This window comes from Momordica charantia (assembly GCF_013281855.1).
Source record: "Momordica charantia cultivar OHB3-1 chromosome 7 unlocalized genomic scaffold, Mcharantia_2.0 BLBB01000007.1, whole genome shotgun sequence".
Classification (NCBI taxonomy): domain Eukaryota; kingdom Viridiplantae; phylum Streptophyta; class Magnoliopsida; order Cucurbitales; family Cucurbitaceae; genus Momordica; species Momordica charantia.
Window position 1 is genome coordinate 13,179,075 of NW_028275165.1, and position 18,369 is coordinate 13,197,443.

General features: G+C 29.3%; 1 protein-coding gene across 1 annotated transcript; it reads left to right on the plus strand.

Moving 5' to 3' along the window:
• The first annotated feature begins 13,208 nt into the window (after positions 1 to 13,208).
• Positions 13,209 to 16,757, plus strand: LOC111023502 (naringenin,2-oxoglutarate 3-dioxygenase). The gene is made up of 3 exons (XM_022300961.2): positions 13,209 to 13,618; positions 14,449 to 14,880; positions 16,274 to 16,757. Exons 1-3 carry the CDS (start codon positions 13,310 to 13,312, stop codon positions 16,526 to 16,528), a joined length of 996 nt encoding a protein of 331 aa, XP_022156653.1. The 5' UTR covers positions 13,209 to 13,309; the 3' UTR covers positions 16,529 to 16,757.
• The last annotated feature ends 1,612 nt before the right edge of the window (positions 16,758 to 18,369 follow it).

The following is an 18,369-nucleotide window of genomic DNA, read 5'->3' on the forward strand; positions in this document are numbered from 1 at the left end:
AAATACAAAAATAAAAAACTCTGAGGGGCAATTTGTTTTTCGGAAATGTAGATGTCCGGCATCTATAGATACCTGGAATTTTAGATGCTCGAAATTTTAGATGTCCAACATCTTCAGATAATCACGTTCATTTCGTAGGTAAATTTATAAAGATATCTGAGATAGTCACGTTTATTTTGTAGGATTTATTGTTGGGGATGTATTAAATTTATAGAATGTTCCAAAAATACCCTTACGAATATTTATATAATTTATAAATTCATTTAATATAATGGATTTATTTGAAATAATTTAATTTTTTTATTTTTTATATGTTATTCTGTAGCACAAATTAATTCATATTTACTTAATATATATTTCATTTTCAACTTTAATAGTCTTTCAAAAAGACAATTATATAATTTATGCTATTTTGGGTGAAATTTATTTATTCTATCATCATCACATTATATTTTTTTAAGAGGAAAAATATCACAGATATATTGGTCATAAAAAAATGTTGATTTAAAATTATATATTTATGATAATAAATATCAGTAATAATGTAATTCCTTCCAAATATTAAAAATAAATAAAGATATTATATAATTTAATTTCAAGTTATTTTACAATGTAAATCTAATGTATTGAATGCGTAAAGTTGTTTATTCGTCAGGATTACATTAATTTATTTTAATTATAAATTTAAAATATTAAAATAAAGAAAGGTAAAATATTAAAAATTTTAAAAAAATTGATCAAAGAAAATATATGGAGAAAAAAATAAAGGACAAAAATGTAAAAAGTGGATGTCCTCGACACGGGGATCTTGAAAACCCGTGTTTCAAAAGAGCATCCAAAACCCGTAAGATGCCTTCCATATGGGCATCCTAGGATACCCGGGCATCTCAAGATTCCTGGATATCTTACATTCTCGTAAAACAAATGTGGGAATCCAGATGTCCGTCCAACAGGAATCTTAGATTCCCACGAAACAAACGGCCCCTAAATTTCTACCGATTTTTCAAAAATTTGGAGGAAGAATAAGAAGCTTTCCTCTCCAAGATGATTTTTGTTCTCTTTCAAGTCTTCCACAAATTCATTGAGTGTTATGGAAGGTAAATTTATAATAAATTAGTAGAAAGTTTGATGATATATATTACTACAAGAGTGTTGATAGTGTCGTCGTCAAAATGCTACGTGGACGAAAAAAAATCTTCGCGAAGACCGTCACTATAACCCCGTCGCGATATACTTTTGGTGACGAAATCTTGTATATACAACAACGAATATGTTGTCGCGAAGGAATCGTCGTTGAAGGCTATAGCGACAAAGTGTTCTTTCGTCACCCAAAGATCACCTTTAACGACGAAATGATATTCGTCGCCAAATGTATTATATGGTAATCAGGGGCAGCCCCGATTAAATTATTACCAATAAGTTTCCTTGGTGTAGTTGAAATTACCTTATTAGCCTCGACTGCTCGGCTTCAACTCCTTCCAACCCATCGGTCTGTTTTTAATTTATTTTGTCAGTTTGCATGGCTTCCAATTGTCGCAACGTCATCGCGACGCGAAGCGGTCGACGTCATCCCCTGAAAGGTCTCTTTCGAGATAAGAGTTTGGAGTCACCACCAATCATCTACGATGTGTGATTGGTCACCTATTTAAAAACTTGGTCTGCGAAAACAGATTTTTGGTTCAGGAGTCGACTGAGCGTAGGGAAGGTATTAGCACCCTACGACACCCGTTCGAGGTACCATATTTTGTCGAAAACTATCCTATTATATTTGGTCCAAATAGAAAAATACTTTGTGTTTGATTTTAAATGTCAAAAAATGATTAAAAAATGAAATAAAATTTAATTTGAGGCTCGTAAGGATTCAAACTTGAGCCATAAGTATTAATACCCAAGTGCCTTGCCAATGTGCCAACAACTTAGGATGCAATTTAAAATTCTTTTTTATAATTCAAACTTTTTATTTTTGAATTTTGTTTAAAAAAAATAAACCAAAATCCTTTATTTAAAAAGAAGAAAAAAAACTTTTGTTTAAAATGATTATTTGGTTAAAAAAATGATAAAAAAAATGAAATAAAGTAAAACAAAAATTCATTTTGAAGTACACATGAAGACTTAAACTTGTAACATGGTGTCAATACCCAATGCTTTTGCCACTATGCCAGACCTTACGATATGTTTTTAAGGGTCTTTTTAAACAACAAACTTTATTTTAGAAATTTGTATTAAAAAAAAAAGAAAAAAAATTAACGAAAAAAAAACCTTATATTTTAGGGATTTGAAATTCGTTTTAAAAAAAAGAATCTCCTATTTAAAATCAAATTTGTTTTAAAAGAAATCTTATTCACTTTTTCCAAAACTTAAACAACAAATCTTTACTTACTTTTTAAAAATATTATTTAAAACGTAAAACAAAATCTTAAAAGAAAAAAACTAGCTCGAAAGAAGAAAACAAATCTTACTATTTTAAATAAAAATTTAAATTTTCAAAATCTTTTATTTTCTTTCCTTAAAAAAAACTTTGTTATTTTTAATAAAAAAACTTTATTTAAAAAAAAAAACTCTCTTTCCAAAACAACGTTTGTTTAAAACTAAAAGTTCCTTTTTTCTATTTCCGAACTCACCTTCCCACCTAGGCAGTTTTAAATAGAGGTTCCTGGAATGTTGCAGGTGGATGAGGTGTATATCCGAACGGGTTCGCCGAAATTAATTTGTGCCACCGCCAGAGTTGATCGTGGTTGAAGGTCGTCAGTGTAGGTGAAGAAGAAGAGAAGATAATGGTAAAAAAAAAAAATGAATGATTTGATTTTTTCTCCTCTCTGTTCCCCTCTTAGTCCTCTTTAAATATACCTAAAGATAACGGTAAAAAAAAAAAAGCAAGAGAAGAGAGAAAAAAAGGGAGGAGAAGAAGGGAAAGGAAGGGAGAGGAGGCCACGTTAGAAAAAAAGAAGGGGAGGTAAAAGGAGAGGAGGCCACGTAGGTACCTTTGACGAGGAAAAAATCTAAGAGGAAAAACGTTTTGTTAAAATAAAATCCTTATTTAACAAAATTGTTTATTTAAAATCAAATCTTTTTATTTCTTTTATTTTAATAATAAATCAAATTCTTTAAAACAAGCCAATAATAAAGTAATCTTATAGTATTTTAAACCAAAATAATCAAAATAAAACTTAATAAAACAAAAATTAAATAGTAAAAAATAAAATTAAAATGAAGCCGGACCAAACACGATATCTACACAGCTTCCAATCCTTTAAACTTCAGTTTTTAATTCATTTGTCCCATTTTTTACTCACAAACTCTTTTGTCAATTATTTACCCACAGAATCAAATTATGAAATTTAACTTACCTAATGTGTCAATTTCTAAAACGAAAAAAAAAAAATCATAAAAGTCATGCTTCTTTTATTTCTTATAGAAAAATTGGAAATTTTTCTTTATATAAATATTTCAATTTTTATAAATGGTGGGGCTCTCATCCTACCATCTTTTAATATATACACATTTATTGTTTTAATATCTTTATATTTGCAATTTCACCACCTATTTTTATTTTCAATTTATATGTCTCCTTTACAAGTAATATCTTTACAATAAATTATTTTATAAATTATTGTACCCATATCTTTCTTTAGTCTAGGTAAATCATTAATTCTTTTATATTCTATTGTTCTTGTTTTATATAATTTTTAATTTGAAATGTGTATGGGACAACTCATCATTTTAGTTGATGTCTCCTCTTAACAATTTTTTTTTTTTTAATTTTGCAGTCTGTTTAAATAAGTGACAATTTGAAGATTAATCATCTAATACTTAATATATAATATTATAATTTACTTTTTCATTTTTTTTATATCAAACATAAATAGAAATGAATAAAAATATTTTTAAAATTTTAATTATTATTTTAATTAATTACACAAAAAAATATAATTCTTATAAATAAAAAATTATACTTATTATTTGCTAACTTGTAAATTATTTTTATTAAACTGTGAAGCCCCGAAATGAAAATACTGGATCCACTACTGATGGCAATGAAATAATCATTTCTTCGCCAGAGATAGTTTTTTTTTTCCAATTTTGTTGGTTTTGCTACAATAATCTTTTTTTTTATCTTGAATAATATTCAAATTTGTATCAAACTGGAAATAAGTTCAAAATTATCATTAAAGTAAATTTCAATTGGTCCCTAAACAATTTAATTTTACAATCGTCTAGTACAGAAAATCAAATACAAATGGTAAGTTTTAACTAGAGCGTAAATCTAAAACCTAATCCAAAAGGCTCCCATTCTTCTGTCTTCATGAAACATTCCCCAATTTTTCAATCATCTCCAGAGAGTTTTCTAAACAAAGGACAAATAAACTATGTCATAAAGAGTTAACTTTCCATATTCCAAAAAAAAAATCACTTAACCTAAAGGAAGCACTCAAAGCAAAAACTTAGTGACACAACCCCAAATTCACCCATCTCACACTCACCAATCAACTTCAAATTTAACAAATCATACGCACTGCCTAAAAATCAATTTCAAATGCAACAAATACAAAACAAACTCGATCCATGTCTACCACTCATCCAAACTCCCTTCCACCAAATGCAACAAACTTATTCGAACAACTTCTGCCGCTCATTGTCTAAATCCAACAAACTAACTCACCCCTCGAGACACAATAATAAATATACATAAATTATTATCATAAATGACTACCATAATGGTAAGATAACCACATTTATCTTCCTATAATACTAAGAGATTAAAAGTTACGTAAAGACTCTGTATGGTCATATCTATTTTGATGAGCTGGTTCCACCAAAACGAATCATGAATTCTCGCATCATTGATCTCCAGTCAGATATTTCCTCTTGTATACCTGCCATCTTAGAGTCTTTCTGGGTCAGACGCTCCTCCAACTTTTCTAACTCTGTATATTTATGTGAGAGATGATCCTCAAATTGTCCTCTTAGACTAGATATTTCTTGAGCCAACTCTTGTTCCCACTATGACGAAGAAGCTACGCTCGATGCAGAACTTTTAGAGATTTAATTTTTGGGACCCAACTAGAGCTTTTAGCGTAGCCTGATAGAGATCCAAGAACCATTTCCATTACTTCTGGATTTGACATCAGTTTGATGCCTTCTCCAATAGATGATTGTTTGAGACACATTGTGTCTAACTGCATAAATAGTCCAAAAGCAACAAAATGTTCACACATACAATTTGAAGTTAATTACTACAAAAGTACGGGGCATATGGGATTAAGATGGTTTGTTTTAGTAGAAAAAATAAAAATATATATACATAGTGAAATAATCGGTTCGGGTTAGTTTTTTCATTTTTTTGCCAAATCCAAAACCGACCGATTATTTTCGGTTTTAATCATATTGTGAATCGAAATCGAACTGCACGGAAACCGAATCGACAGTGTTGTATCGATTTAGTCGGCTTGGTCGGTTTTTTCTTGCACCTGTACTATTAAAGATATAACTCTTTACTAAAGTCTTGGTGTGTAAAGAATAGGACAAACCCAAAAAATTGAACCGACTCGAATCCATTCGGGTCGAGTCGGTTTGGGTTAAAAAATTGTTGGTATGGTTTGGTCTTGACCCAACCGACCAAATGTTTCTGAGATTGAAGAAGAAATTTCAGAAAGGGAGTGGGTGGTGGTTGAACTGAATCTCTCTCTCGTGAGTGAATGGAACCTACTTCTTTCTTTTGGGAGTTGGGAGTGAATCAAGGATTGAAAGAACTCCAATATCAATTTGTCTTCTTCCCCAGTTTTAATTTCATATGTTTTCACTCTTTTTGGCTTAGTCAGTACCCAATTTCGATTTCAAAGAAGGAGAGGAGAAGTACAAGGGAAAAAAAAGAAAAAACCAAAAATGACTTGACCCAGTCTAAACCGACGGTTCGAGGTTGTCAAAAAACCGATTCGAACCGAGAGAATTACACCCCTATTAAAGTCAACCTTTATATGGATACTTCTAAGAGTAGGTTTGTGTTTTGTCTATCATTTCACATTTATTGTACTTGGTAAGGTTACGGAGTGTAGTCATGGTTTCTCCATCTTTAGACCATGTTGATGTTGATAAGTCTTAAGGTCTTAGCTGAAAAAAGTGAGTGGATATTTAACATAAAAAAATTTAATTTATAAAAATAATATATTTTAGGTTAAATTAGTTTATGAACTTTTTGGTTTATATCTAACAGGTCCCAAAATTTTCAATTTAGTTTTTAATAGATCTACGAACTAAAAGTGTCAAAGTTATTAAACTTTGAATTTTGTGTCTAATACATCCATAATCTTATTCTTTTGAATTAACGAATGTACTAGACATAAAATTGAATTTTGTGTCTAATATAATCTTATACTTTCGATTTCATGTCTAGCTCATAGGTTCATGGATGTTAAAAAAATATCGAATAGGTAAATGACTATTAGACATAAAATTGAAAGTTTAGGAATCTATTAGATACACCGACTTAAAAGTTTAAAGATCTATTAGATACTTTCTAGAGTTTAATGACTTATTAAATATAAAATTGAAGTACAATGACCTATTAGACATTTTTTTTTTAGTTTAGAGACTTATTGACACAAAATTAAAGTTCGTGAACTAAAATTATAATTTAATGTATATTTTAAATGACATAGTAACAATTTTATTTTGTAATGGATAATTTTAGGTAATTAAAAAATGATATATTTTCTCTATAGTTTCGTTATAAATTATGGTGTAATTAATTGTTGACTCTAATATCATAACTTTTTGCGTTTACACATTAAATTAATAGGTAAATTAAGAACAATAAATAACAATTTAAGAAGAAAAATGATTAACCACGTATAAGTCAACTTGAGTATAGTTTAGTAAATAAGATATCCTATTATAATCTCAAAGATCACTGATTTGATCTCTATCTCGCAATCGTTGAACGAAAGAAGAAAAAAAAAAGAGCTAGAAACTCAAAAATCCAATGTTGTAGAAGCACCATAAAGGATCGTTTCTTTCGTGAGAATCCAAAATTTCTATGGAACTTCCATGTTTGTTTTTGTAGGAATATAGGATATTCAGACATCTGGCCTGAACATCCTAGGATGCCCATACAATAGGCATCAAACATGTTTTGGATGCCCTTAAAAACGTGATCAAAGATCTAGATGAATTAGTATAATGACTTTATGCAATTAACTGATTAACTATATCTATATATAATATTTACTTATAAAAGTTAATTAAATCATACAATAATTTCTCCATTTTTTAGGTTTGTAGATTCATTCAAAATTGATATTAGTGATACATGTAAAAAAATTCCAAAGAAACCAAACATTATTCATCTCAATTTTTTTAGTACAAACATGTAGGGGTGGGGTTGAACTCACAACTTTTTTACTGTAAACAGGTACCTTAATCAGCTAACTATGTTGGATTTGACTTTTTCTTTTTGATTTTATAGTGCAAAAAAATGATCCAATAAAAAGATTGATCAATCATATAAGTTATTTTGAAAAAAAAAAAGTTCAAATTGGAATTAGTTAGTATTAAATATTTTACATAAAAAATTAAATTAAATATAAATTAATGTGTTTTACAAAATAACATTTAAATTTAATATAAACTAAATTTTAAAAAAATTATATTCAATTAATAAATTACATGAGTAATGGCTTTTTTAGAACAACTATATAATTTTTTAAGATTCCCAAGTACGAATAAAGGAAAACAGACCTAACTATTTTTCCTCAAATTCAAATTTTCATAAATATCATTTTAAATTTTCCTAAAAAAACAAATATGACTATTAAAAGATGTTTTGTATTATTTCTAGACACCTAAAATTTTAGGTATCTAAGATTCCTAAAAACCCTAAATGTTATGGTAGAAGTTGGTGGTTGCAACTCTCTCTCGAGTCTCTCTTCCCTTATAACATCGAGTCTCTCTCCAAGATTTAATCATTCTACAATTTTCAAATGAGTTTAAAATTTTTATTATTAGTATTATGATAATATTAATAATTTTTTGTAAATTTTTTTTAATGATATAATCAAAATTTCGATTCACCATTTGTGTTGATATAGAATTCTTAGACATATGAAAATGTTGATAGAAACACCTGACATGTCAGATAAACTTTAATACCTTGCTGGTTGTCCTCCCCTCCCAATAGCATAAATTTTCCTCAAAAGAAAATTATGTAATTGATCACATTTTTATTGGATCATATTTTTAAATTATCAAGTTTGAAAAGAAATTACACGAAATAATATTGGTTTTGGAATATTTTTTACTTGTATATTTAATATCAATTTTAAGATAATTTACAAAAGATATATAATTAAATTTATCTTAACTCATCAGCTTAAATTTTTAGATTCATTGGTGATTTAACATGGGTACGAGAGCATGAGGTATTGTGTGATTAAATTTGCCCTCACATGAGTTTAAGCTTTTGGATTTATTAGTGATTTAACACAAATTGAGATATTGTAAAATTTAATTGGAGTTGATTTTATATGTAAATATAATATATAAATATATTTAATTGTATAGAGTTGTTTATTTGTGAATGGACATTAATATCCACGTAGAAATGATGGGTAACCCAAGTGATGTGTTGAGAGGACATCAAAAATTCCTTAGATATCTTCTATACATCTTAGGATATTAAGATATTTTGAAATATTCGAGTATTCTACTTTTCTATAAAACAAACCTGAGAATTTAGATGTTCATTTCAATAGAATAAAAAAATTTATAAAATATTACAACTAAATAATAAATATTTTTTTATTACAATAAAAATGATTTTGATGAAAATGACGTATTCTCCATCTTAAATATAAATACATTCCATCAAGCAAATTTATTAGCAAGAAAGTTTTTTTTTTTTTTTGATAAATTATTAGCAAGAAAGTGAATGAAAGTTAAATGAACATTTTGAATTATTAGGTTAAATTATATTCTGTTCTCCTGCTTGAATCTTAATTTAAAATTTAGTCTTTTATCCAATAATTTTTTTATTAGAGAAATATATAAACTATTTATGTTTGGTTAAAATAATTGTTTATAGATTTGTTTCAATTCGAAAAAGTGAGTGGATATTTAACATTAAAAAAGTTAATTTATAGAAAATAATATATTTCATGTTAAATTAAAAATTTAGTCTAATTTTGATATGTGTATTTAATAGGTTCCTAAATTTTCAATTTGATATCTAATAGATCCATGAACTTTAAAACTGTTAAAGTCTCTGAACTTTAAAATTTTGTGTCTAATATATTCTTAACTCATTTGATATTATTTTAAATTAACAATCTACTAGACATAAAATTGATTGTGTATATTATGCAATCCTATATTTTTAATTTTATGTCTAATAGGTTCGTGGATGTTAAGAAAATGTCGAATAGGTCAGTAACTATTAAACAAAATTGAAAGTTCATGATCAATGACTATTATTAAACATAATTTTGAAAGTTAAGGAACAATCTATTAGACACAATCTTATAAGTTTAAAGACTTATTAATGTTTTTTAAAGTTCAGTAATTTATTAGAAAAAATTGAAACTGCATAAATTTATTAGACACCTTCTAAAGTTTAGAGACTTATTCGTTAAAAACTTAGGCCTGTTTGATAACCATTTTGTTTTTGGTTTTTGGTTTTTCGTTTTTCAAAAAGAGGGTTGTTTGATAATCAATTCAATTTTCAGTTTTTGACAAAAACCATTTTGAAATTCTATGTAAATTTCAAAAACAAAAAAGAGTAGTTTTTAAAAATAGGTGTTTTTTTTCAAAATCTGATTTTTTTCTTCTAATACTCAACTTTTTTTTTTCTTTCTCATATTTGTCTTTAAAAAATTTATTTCTCATTCTAAAATTTTTTATTTTTAAATTTCTCTCTACAAACTTTATTTTTCTCCTCTAAAATTTTCATACTTTGAATATTTATTATTATTTGTCTCTCTCCAAATTTGTCTCTATTTTGTTTTTTTCCTAACAGACCAGTTTCATTTCTCTTTTTAAAAATTTAATATTTTTTATAACTTTTTTCTCTCTAAAATTTCATCTTTTATAATTTTTCTCTCTTTGTATTTTTTTCTCTTAAAATTATATTTTATTTTCTGGTTCAATTTTCTTTCACTGTAACTTTTATTTATCTTTGAATTTATTTATTTTCTCTAAAAATTATATTTTGGATCGTGTTATTATCTCTAAATTTATTTCCACTATATTTTTCTCTTTCTTTATAATTTTTTTTTCTCTTTAACATATCTTTTCCTCTCGACTTTATTTTTTTTTCTCTACATTTTTTCTCTTTTTGTCTTTAACGTTTCTTTCACGGTTTTTTTTCTAAATCTTTTTATTCATCTCTCTAAAATTTATCTTCAAAAAGTTTATTTACATCTCTCTAAACTTGTATTTTCATGGGGAGACAAAAATTTCCCAAAAATAGGAAATGCATGTCCCGACCCGTCCCCATCTCCAATTCCATTTTTTAAATAATTAATATATATTTATTACACTTTTTTTATACTTAAATTCTAAAAATACTTAAAAACAATTATAAAACCGATAATTTTTCTTGAGAACATCTCTCGAACCCAAGAAGTTCGAGATGAAGACGGAGACTAAAAATTTTCATAAGTACGAGAATGAGGGAGAGCATCCTCATTCGCACCCACACCATTGCTATCTCTACTCTACAGAAAACTTTCTCTCTCTAATATGTATTTTCAATTTTCTAACTTTTTAAAAACAAAAAATTAAAAATGGTTACCAGACATGTTTTGGTTTTCTGTTTTTTAAAAACAAAAAACAAAAAATGGTTATCAAACATATATGGTTTTTGTTTTTTAAAAACAGAAAACCAAAAACCAAAAACTAAAACCAAGAAAAACCAAAATTAAAATGGTTATCAAATCCGCCCTTACAAATTCATGGACTTAAATAATAATTTAATCTATATATTTTAAACCAGGAAGCATCAATTTGTTCTTTTTTAATGGAATTTGTAGGTATTACAAAATGATATATTTACTCTAGAGTTTCAAAATAATTTATGGGTGTACAGTTAATTATTGACTCTAATATCATAAATTTTGCATCTACGTTAAATTAATTAGTAAATTAATAACAATAAATAACAATTTAAGTAGAAGATTGATTAAATAAGTATCCATAACCATTTCTGTTTTTGTTTTTCTTCTTTTTAGTTTTTGGTTTTTAGTTTTCTGTTTTTAAAAAACAAAAGCATAATCATTTTTTGTTTTTAAAAAACGGTAAACCAAACATGTTTGGTAACCATTTTTAGTTTTTTGTTTTTTAAAAGTTAGAAAATTGAAAATACATATTAGAGAGAGAAAATTCTATGTAGGGTAAAGATGACAGTGAGGACTTCCTCATTCTCGTACTCAGTGAAAATTTTTAATCCCCGTCTCCACCTCGTTCTTAGATCTGAGAGATGTTCTCTAGAAAAATTATCAGTTTTATAATTGTTGTTAATTATTTTTAGAATTTTAAAAAATAAAAAGTGTAATAAATATATATTAATTATTTAAAAAAAGGAATTGGGGACGAGGTCAGGACATGCATTTCCTATTTTTGGGGCTCGACCTTTGCGGAAATTTTTGTCATCCGTAATATAGAGACATGAAAATACAAGAGAGTTAAATAAACTGTTGGAAGATAAATTTTAGATTGACAAATAAAAAGATTTAGAAAAAAAATGAGTGAAATAAAAGTTAGACAAAAAGAGAAAAATTTTAGACAAAAAAAAAGTAATTCGAGAGGAAAAAATATGTTAAAGAAAAAAAATAAAAACAAAGACAAAAATTATAGTGGAAAAAAATTTAGAGATAAAAACAAGATCCAAAATATAATTTTTAGAGAAAATAAATAAATACAAAGATAAATAAAAGTTACAATGAACGAGAAAAGAAGATGTAATTTTTAGAGGAAAAAATAGATTAACCAAAGTAAGACGAAATTTTAGAGAGAAAAACGTTCGAAAGATATTAAATTCTTAGAGAGAGAAATGAAACAGACCTGTTAGAAAAAATAATAAAAAATAAAAAAAATGAAAAACTTGGAGAGAGAGACAAATAATAATAAATATTCAAAATATGAAAATTTAGAGAGAGAAAAATAAATATGATAGCGAAATTTAGAAAGAAATTTTTTAGAGCAAGACAGAAATATTTTAGAGATAAATATAAGAAATAAAAAAGAGAGTTCGAGTATTAGAAAAAAAAAATCAAATTTTGAAAAACATAACCTATTTTTTAAAACTATTTTTTTTTTAATTTACATCAATTCTTAAAATGGTTTTTGAAAAACAGAAAACAAAAAATTGAATTGATTATCAAACGACCCTATTTTTAAAAAACTAAAAATGAAATGGTTATCAACGAGTCCTAACTTACCAGTCTAACTCAAGTAGAATTTAATAGATAAGATATCTTATTATCATCTTAAAATTATTGATTATATTGATTGGATCTCGATCCGACCATGGGTGGTACCGCTCAGATTTTGGCCAATCTTCCTAACTGCACATTCTCTCTCTTGAGCCTTCCTTTTATAATCTGAGTCTCTCCCAGATTTAATAATTTCACCTTAAAATTCATATTATTAGTATTTTGTTAATATTAATTATATTTTGTTAATTTTTATGATATAAAATGGAAAATTTTAATTTTCCTTCTATGTTAATATAGAATCTACCCATATATGGAAATATTGATAGAAAGATCCATATAGAGACAAAACTTTAACATACTGTTTGTTTCCTTCCCTATGCTATTACTCTCATTTATTACACAATCATGTGTAAGTAACAATTAAGAATAATATATCAGCTTACCGAAAAAAAATTGATTCCTAATAATATTTAAGAATTATTTATCAAGACAATTTTTTTGTTTGGATAGGGAGAGGAGATACTACGAGAGCACTGCCAATCTAAACCTAACTCAAATCCCCGTTCAAAAGTTTGTGGATACGAATATCCATCTCATACAAAAAAATAAATAAATTAATAAGAAATAAAAAATCCCACTAGTGCACCTAAATTTTCCTCTCTCCCTCCTAATAATTACCTTGAATTTAATTTCTCTTTCTCCCTCGCCCCCCTATGCCCTAGAATCTCTCTAAAAAGAAGTGGGTAGTTATCATTTACTACTATGAAATTTGTAAAGAAACCTCTCCATTTACTACTTTATATTCACACAAAATTAACATCAACTTTGTGCTTGTTCTTGTTCTTCTTTAGCAACAATTTTTGCATCATTAAATCTTGGTTGCCATGACTAATCTCAAAAAGGAAAAGACCGACCATAAGGTGACCTTTGTCGATAACGAAATCCCTATCATTTCACTTGTTGGAATCGACGATGAAGTCAATGGCAGAAGAGGTGATATTAAGAAGAAGATCGCTGAGGCTTGCGAGGTATGGGGGATTTTCCAAGTTGTAGACCATGGGGTTGACGCTAAACTTGTGTCTGATATGATTCATCTTGCCAAAGATTTTTTTGACATGTCATCACAAGAGAAGCTCCGCTTCGACATGTCGAGTGGTAAGAGAGGTGGTTTTCTAGCCACCACCCACCTAAAGGTAATATAATATAACAACTCTTACGTATAAGTATAAGGGGTTGTTTGGTAATATTTATGTTTTTTATATATGTTTTCTGTTTCTTATTTCCTATGCTCTTACAAAACGTATAAGGGGTTGTTCGGTAATACTTATGTTTATCGTATTTTATTTTTTTTTTCTTATTTATAAGTTTTGAGAAAGACTATTTTTTCTTTCTAAGTTCTTGTTTATGAGAGCCATTACCAAAGTTCTATACAAATTTTGGAAACATTAAAGAAATTTTTATATTTGTCACTTTTTAAAACTTAATTATATAATGCATATTAATTATTAAATATTAAATATATAACAATAATTCTAATATATATATAATTTTTTTAAAAGAATTATTTTTCATTTAAATATTTAAAATAACAATAATTCTAATATATATATATATTTTTTTAAAAGAATTATTTTTCATTTAAATCTTTAAAATTTTTTAAATATCACAAATAATAAATGGTTACCAATGCTGGGTAATATTTCTATTTTTTGTATTTTTTTATATGTTTTTCATCTTTGTTGATTTTATTTCTCGTTTTCAAGGAAGAAAAACAATACCATGTTGAGTAATTATTTTTGTAATCTCTTTTCTCCTCTTCATCGAAAAAAGTAGGAATATGCTAGCTAATGCTAATCATTTGTAGATTTTAAATTAAGAAAAAAAAAAACTTCAAAATTTTACAAGTTATTTTGTTTTCTTTATTTTTTCGTTGAGCTCATTTCTGTAAGGGTTCCATTGTTTAATGATGGTAAGTAGGAGATACCTACCTCATGAGCACTTATTTTTTATCCTCATATTGCAGGAAGAAGCAAAACGATATTCGCGAGAAATTGTAACATTCTTTACGTACCCAATTGAAAATCGAGACTACTCGTTGTGGCCAGATAAGCCCGAAGGGTGGGCGGCCACGACCGCAGAGTACGGCGAGAAAATGATGGATTTGGCCTGTAAGTTGCTAGAGGTGCTATCAGAGGCCATGAGAATGGAGAAGGAAGCGATAAAGAAAGCCTGTTTGGAAATGTACAAGAAGATTTTGGTCAACTTTTACCCTAAATGTGGAGACTCCAATGATGTTGTTGTGGGGCTACAGCGCCGCAGTGACCCTGGAACCATAACCATATTGTTACAGGATCATGTGTGTGGGCTGCAGGCTACCAAAGACGGTGGCAAGTCGTGGGTCGACGTCGCACCCTTGAAAGGAGCCTTTGTCGTCAACATTGGAGACCATGGTCATGTAAGCAAGCTTCTCTGTTACGATTTCAAATTTTATTTTGGTTGGTATACTATTAGCTTTTCGCATTAGGTATATGATTTCTGTTAAGATTTTGTAGAAAAAATGGGTTATAAAGGTCACTTTTTTCAAGGTACGTGAAGTATAATGATTGATTTGAAAGTATAGTAAAATGGATAGAAACTAAAGATATAGGAACCGAAATAAACATTTTGAAAATATGGTCTTAGATAGAAAAAGCTGAAGGTTTAAGGAAGATTTAGACCTAATAATAACCCTATTCAGAAAAGAAAAAAGAGTTGAGTTCTTTAATTTTGAACAAATAATTCGAATAAACCCACCCAACCTAAATATTCCATGCTTGGATCGGGTTCAATCTACCATGTAACTAGAGTCATTTAAGTTAATTTATCATTCAAATAATTGAGTCCAAAAAGCCCTTTTTATTATTTAAGTTTGACATTGCAATTTTTTTTTGCTTTGAAAGTTTTATGCTAATTTATTTCCAACCTCAGAGACTAAAAATGTATTTTACCCTAAATTATAAGTTAAATTATAGATTTGGTCCTCAATTTTTAATATAGTGTTCACTTAGTCCTTTTATATACTTTGAAAAGTTTTAACCATCATGGGTGGCTTATTAGTCGAAAGGGGCTAGGGTAATTAAGAGGGAATGAGTTCAAATCCCATAATGGCCACCTACCTTAGGAATTAGTAATTCCTATGTATTTCTCAGCACCAAATGTTGTAGGGCAGTGCCCCGTGAGATAGTCTCTACATGGTACACACTAACTAACTGTATTATTTAGGGCATGTTTGGTAATGTTCATGTTTCTTGTTTCTTTTTCCTCGTTTTTAATAAAGAAAGATAGAATTGCATGGTCTCAATACTCACGAATTAAAGAATGATCAAACAATATTTATATTGATATTTTGTAATAAAATTGGAAACAGTAACAAAAAACTTCTTTTCTTATTTCCAAAATTTCTATACAAATTTTGAGAATGTTTTAAAAAATATGAGAAACAAGAATATAATTAGTTGTAAAATGCTTAGGATTCTTAATAAAATTGGAAATAAGAAATAAGAAACGAGAACATTGCCAAACAAGTCCTTAATGATTAGGTAGCAAGTTTATTTTTGGGCAAGTTTAGTCGGTTAGTGGCGTAAGAATTAAACTAACAAAGTTCATGAACAAGGACTTGTACAAGACCCAAATTTGAAAAATTCATGAATTTATTGGAATCTTTTTAAAGTACAGGGACTAAATAAATAGAATACGATCTTTACAATGGTAAAATATAAGAACTAAATAAACAGTATGACTTATAATTTAACTTGAATATTAAAGCAAACTATTGAGTTGATGGTAATTAGAATGATTCGTGAAAATAGTATCTTAGCAATGGGAGGTTCAAGAATGGTGATCATCAAGTAGTGGCAAGCTCAAACACCAGCAGAGTATCCATAGCCTCATTTCATAACCCAAAACCAGAAGCCATTGTGTATCCATTGAAGGTCAGTGAAGACGAGAAGCCAATGCTTGAGGAGCCCATCACCTATGGTGAGATGTATACAAGAAAGATGAACAAAGAAATACCTCTAATATTGGCCATATTCAATAAAAGTGACCAAGAAACAAAAAAATAACTCTACTTAATATTTTATCATGCCTAGGTGATTAAATAATGCTCGTTCGAATAATTAGTTTGTTAACATGTGCCATGTACGTATTTTAAATTGTATTCTATTTCATAAGAAAGTCAATTTGATTGTAGTCTAAATTGCTTACTTGTGTACGGGTCAAGTTTTAATATAATTATAAATGAAATAAGAGTGTTGTACTCTCGATTGAGTTTCCTAGTTGTTGGGATTTATGCCTAAAGTCTTGTAATTAGTAAATATTTTATTATTTATTAGAAAAATAATTATTTGATCATTTTGATTATAAGCAATACTTATTATCCAACTTTGTGAAAATCCAAGGTTATAAATGTAATATTCAACAACTTTTGTAGTCGACACAATACGCCAACTATTTTTGGGATGTGACAAAAAAGGGAGCTGAGAACATACTGATATGATCATAATTTGCCAAGAACTCCAAGAACAAACCTACATCAACAAGGAGAGGAAACTATAGGAGATGACCCCTAAAAGGAAGAAGATTCATTGGATCCACAACGAAATTTTGAATATTTTAAAGGACCAAAAGCATCCATCAAGGGCCAATAGGACGATGAAGATCGAAGGAAGGTCAAGCAAAAAAGCCTACTAGCCTCAAGGACTTGCCCACCACAAGCCCTTGCCCATCAAAGTGCGCCCCACCACCAGTGGCACACCCAGCGCATGCGCACTAGTGCCCAGCTTCATGTGCGCATCCTATAGTGCCCTCGCCGCACACACCTCCTGTGTCGCACGCCCACCAACCATGTCGCCCACAGCGCACACCATGCTACTAACCCCTAGCCGCACACACCATTGCCCCATGCAATGCACGCCATCACTGCAAGCCTGCAACCCCCACACGCAATGCCTATGTCAGACGCCCTGCAGGCGCGTGGATGACCCCCTCGTGCAAGTGCCCCTTGCCATGCCGCTTGCGCTTGCGCACCCATTATCGTCTGCGATCCAACCCATGCCACTTGCGCGTGCCCAGATATATACTCGCTCAATACAATGCACATGCCACCCTCAGCGCCACCGATCAACCTCGTCAGCCCCTCATGCATGCGTGCCATGCCCCCCTTGGCGCCAACCTTGCTGCTCACTCCATCTCCACTAAGGAACGAATTTCCTTTTAAATTTCCTTAGTTTTAATTTCGTTTTACATTTAAAATTTAAGGAATATTTGAATTTGGTTGGTAAGAAAGTTTTCCTTTTTTAAGGAAATATTTTGCATTTATTTTATTTACCTTAGAATTTAAGATTTGTTGATGCAGAAATTTGGCTCCATGAGATTCCTCCAAATTTTCATCAATCTTCTAAATATGAAAGGGATGGACCTGACATGCAAAACATAACAACCTTAAGACCGATGTGGCTCCTACCACATGGGCTCCGACGCTCAAGTTAGTATCAAAGTAGTCGAGTGAATAGAGTAGGGTATTTTTCACGTACCTCTAGAGTTTGGTTTGCCTTTATATTTATAGAAGTCGAACCCTTATCCCTTTAGGAATTAGCAAAGCTGAATCCTAGTGTGCCAGGAGGTCTAGACTCCTGGGCTTATGCGTCTCGTAATGGGCCTAGTGTCAAATCTAGGGTAGAGACGAGGTAACCTCGAGTTGAGTTGTACGGGGGTCGGGAGAGAACCATCGGGGCTTTCAGCCTTAGAGGTCGAGAACTCTTCTGCGCCAAGATGGTCCTGGCACCAAGCCTGGTCGGCTATGGCCGGCCAAGGTGGCCGAGTCTCGACCTTCTTACCTGTGAGCCCACTCATTCCTCGACCCAACTCTTCTTTTCTGTTTGTTCTCCTGATCTTGCTTTATCTT

Bases quoted from the DNA above. Each gene is read 5' to 3' on its own strand.
- LOC111023502 (XM_022300961.2), top strand. From the start codon at position 13,310: ATGACTAATCTCAAAAAGGAAAAGACCGACCATAAGGTGACCTTTGTC. The intron at 13,619-14,448 runs GTAATATAATAT...CTCATATTGCAG, and splicing joins TAGCCACCACCCACCTAAAG to GAAGAAGCAAAACGATATTC. The intron at 14,881-16,273 runs GTAAGCAAGCTT...TCGTGAAAATAG, and splicing joins ACATTGGAGACCATGGTCAT to TATCTTAGCAATGGGAGGTT.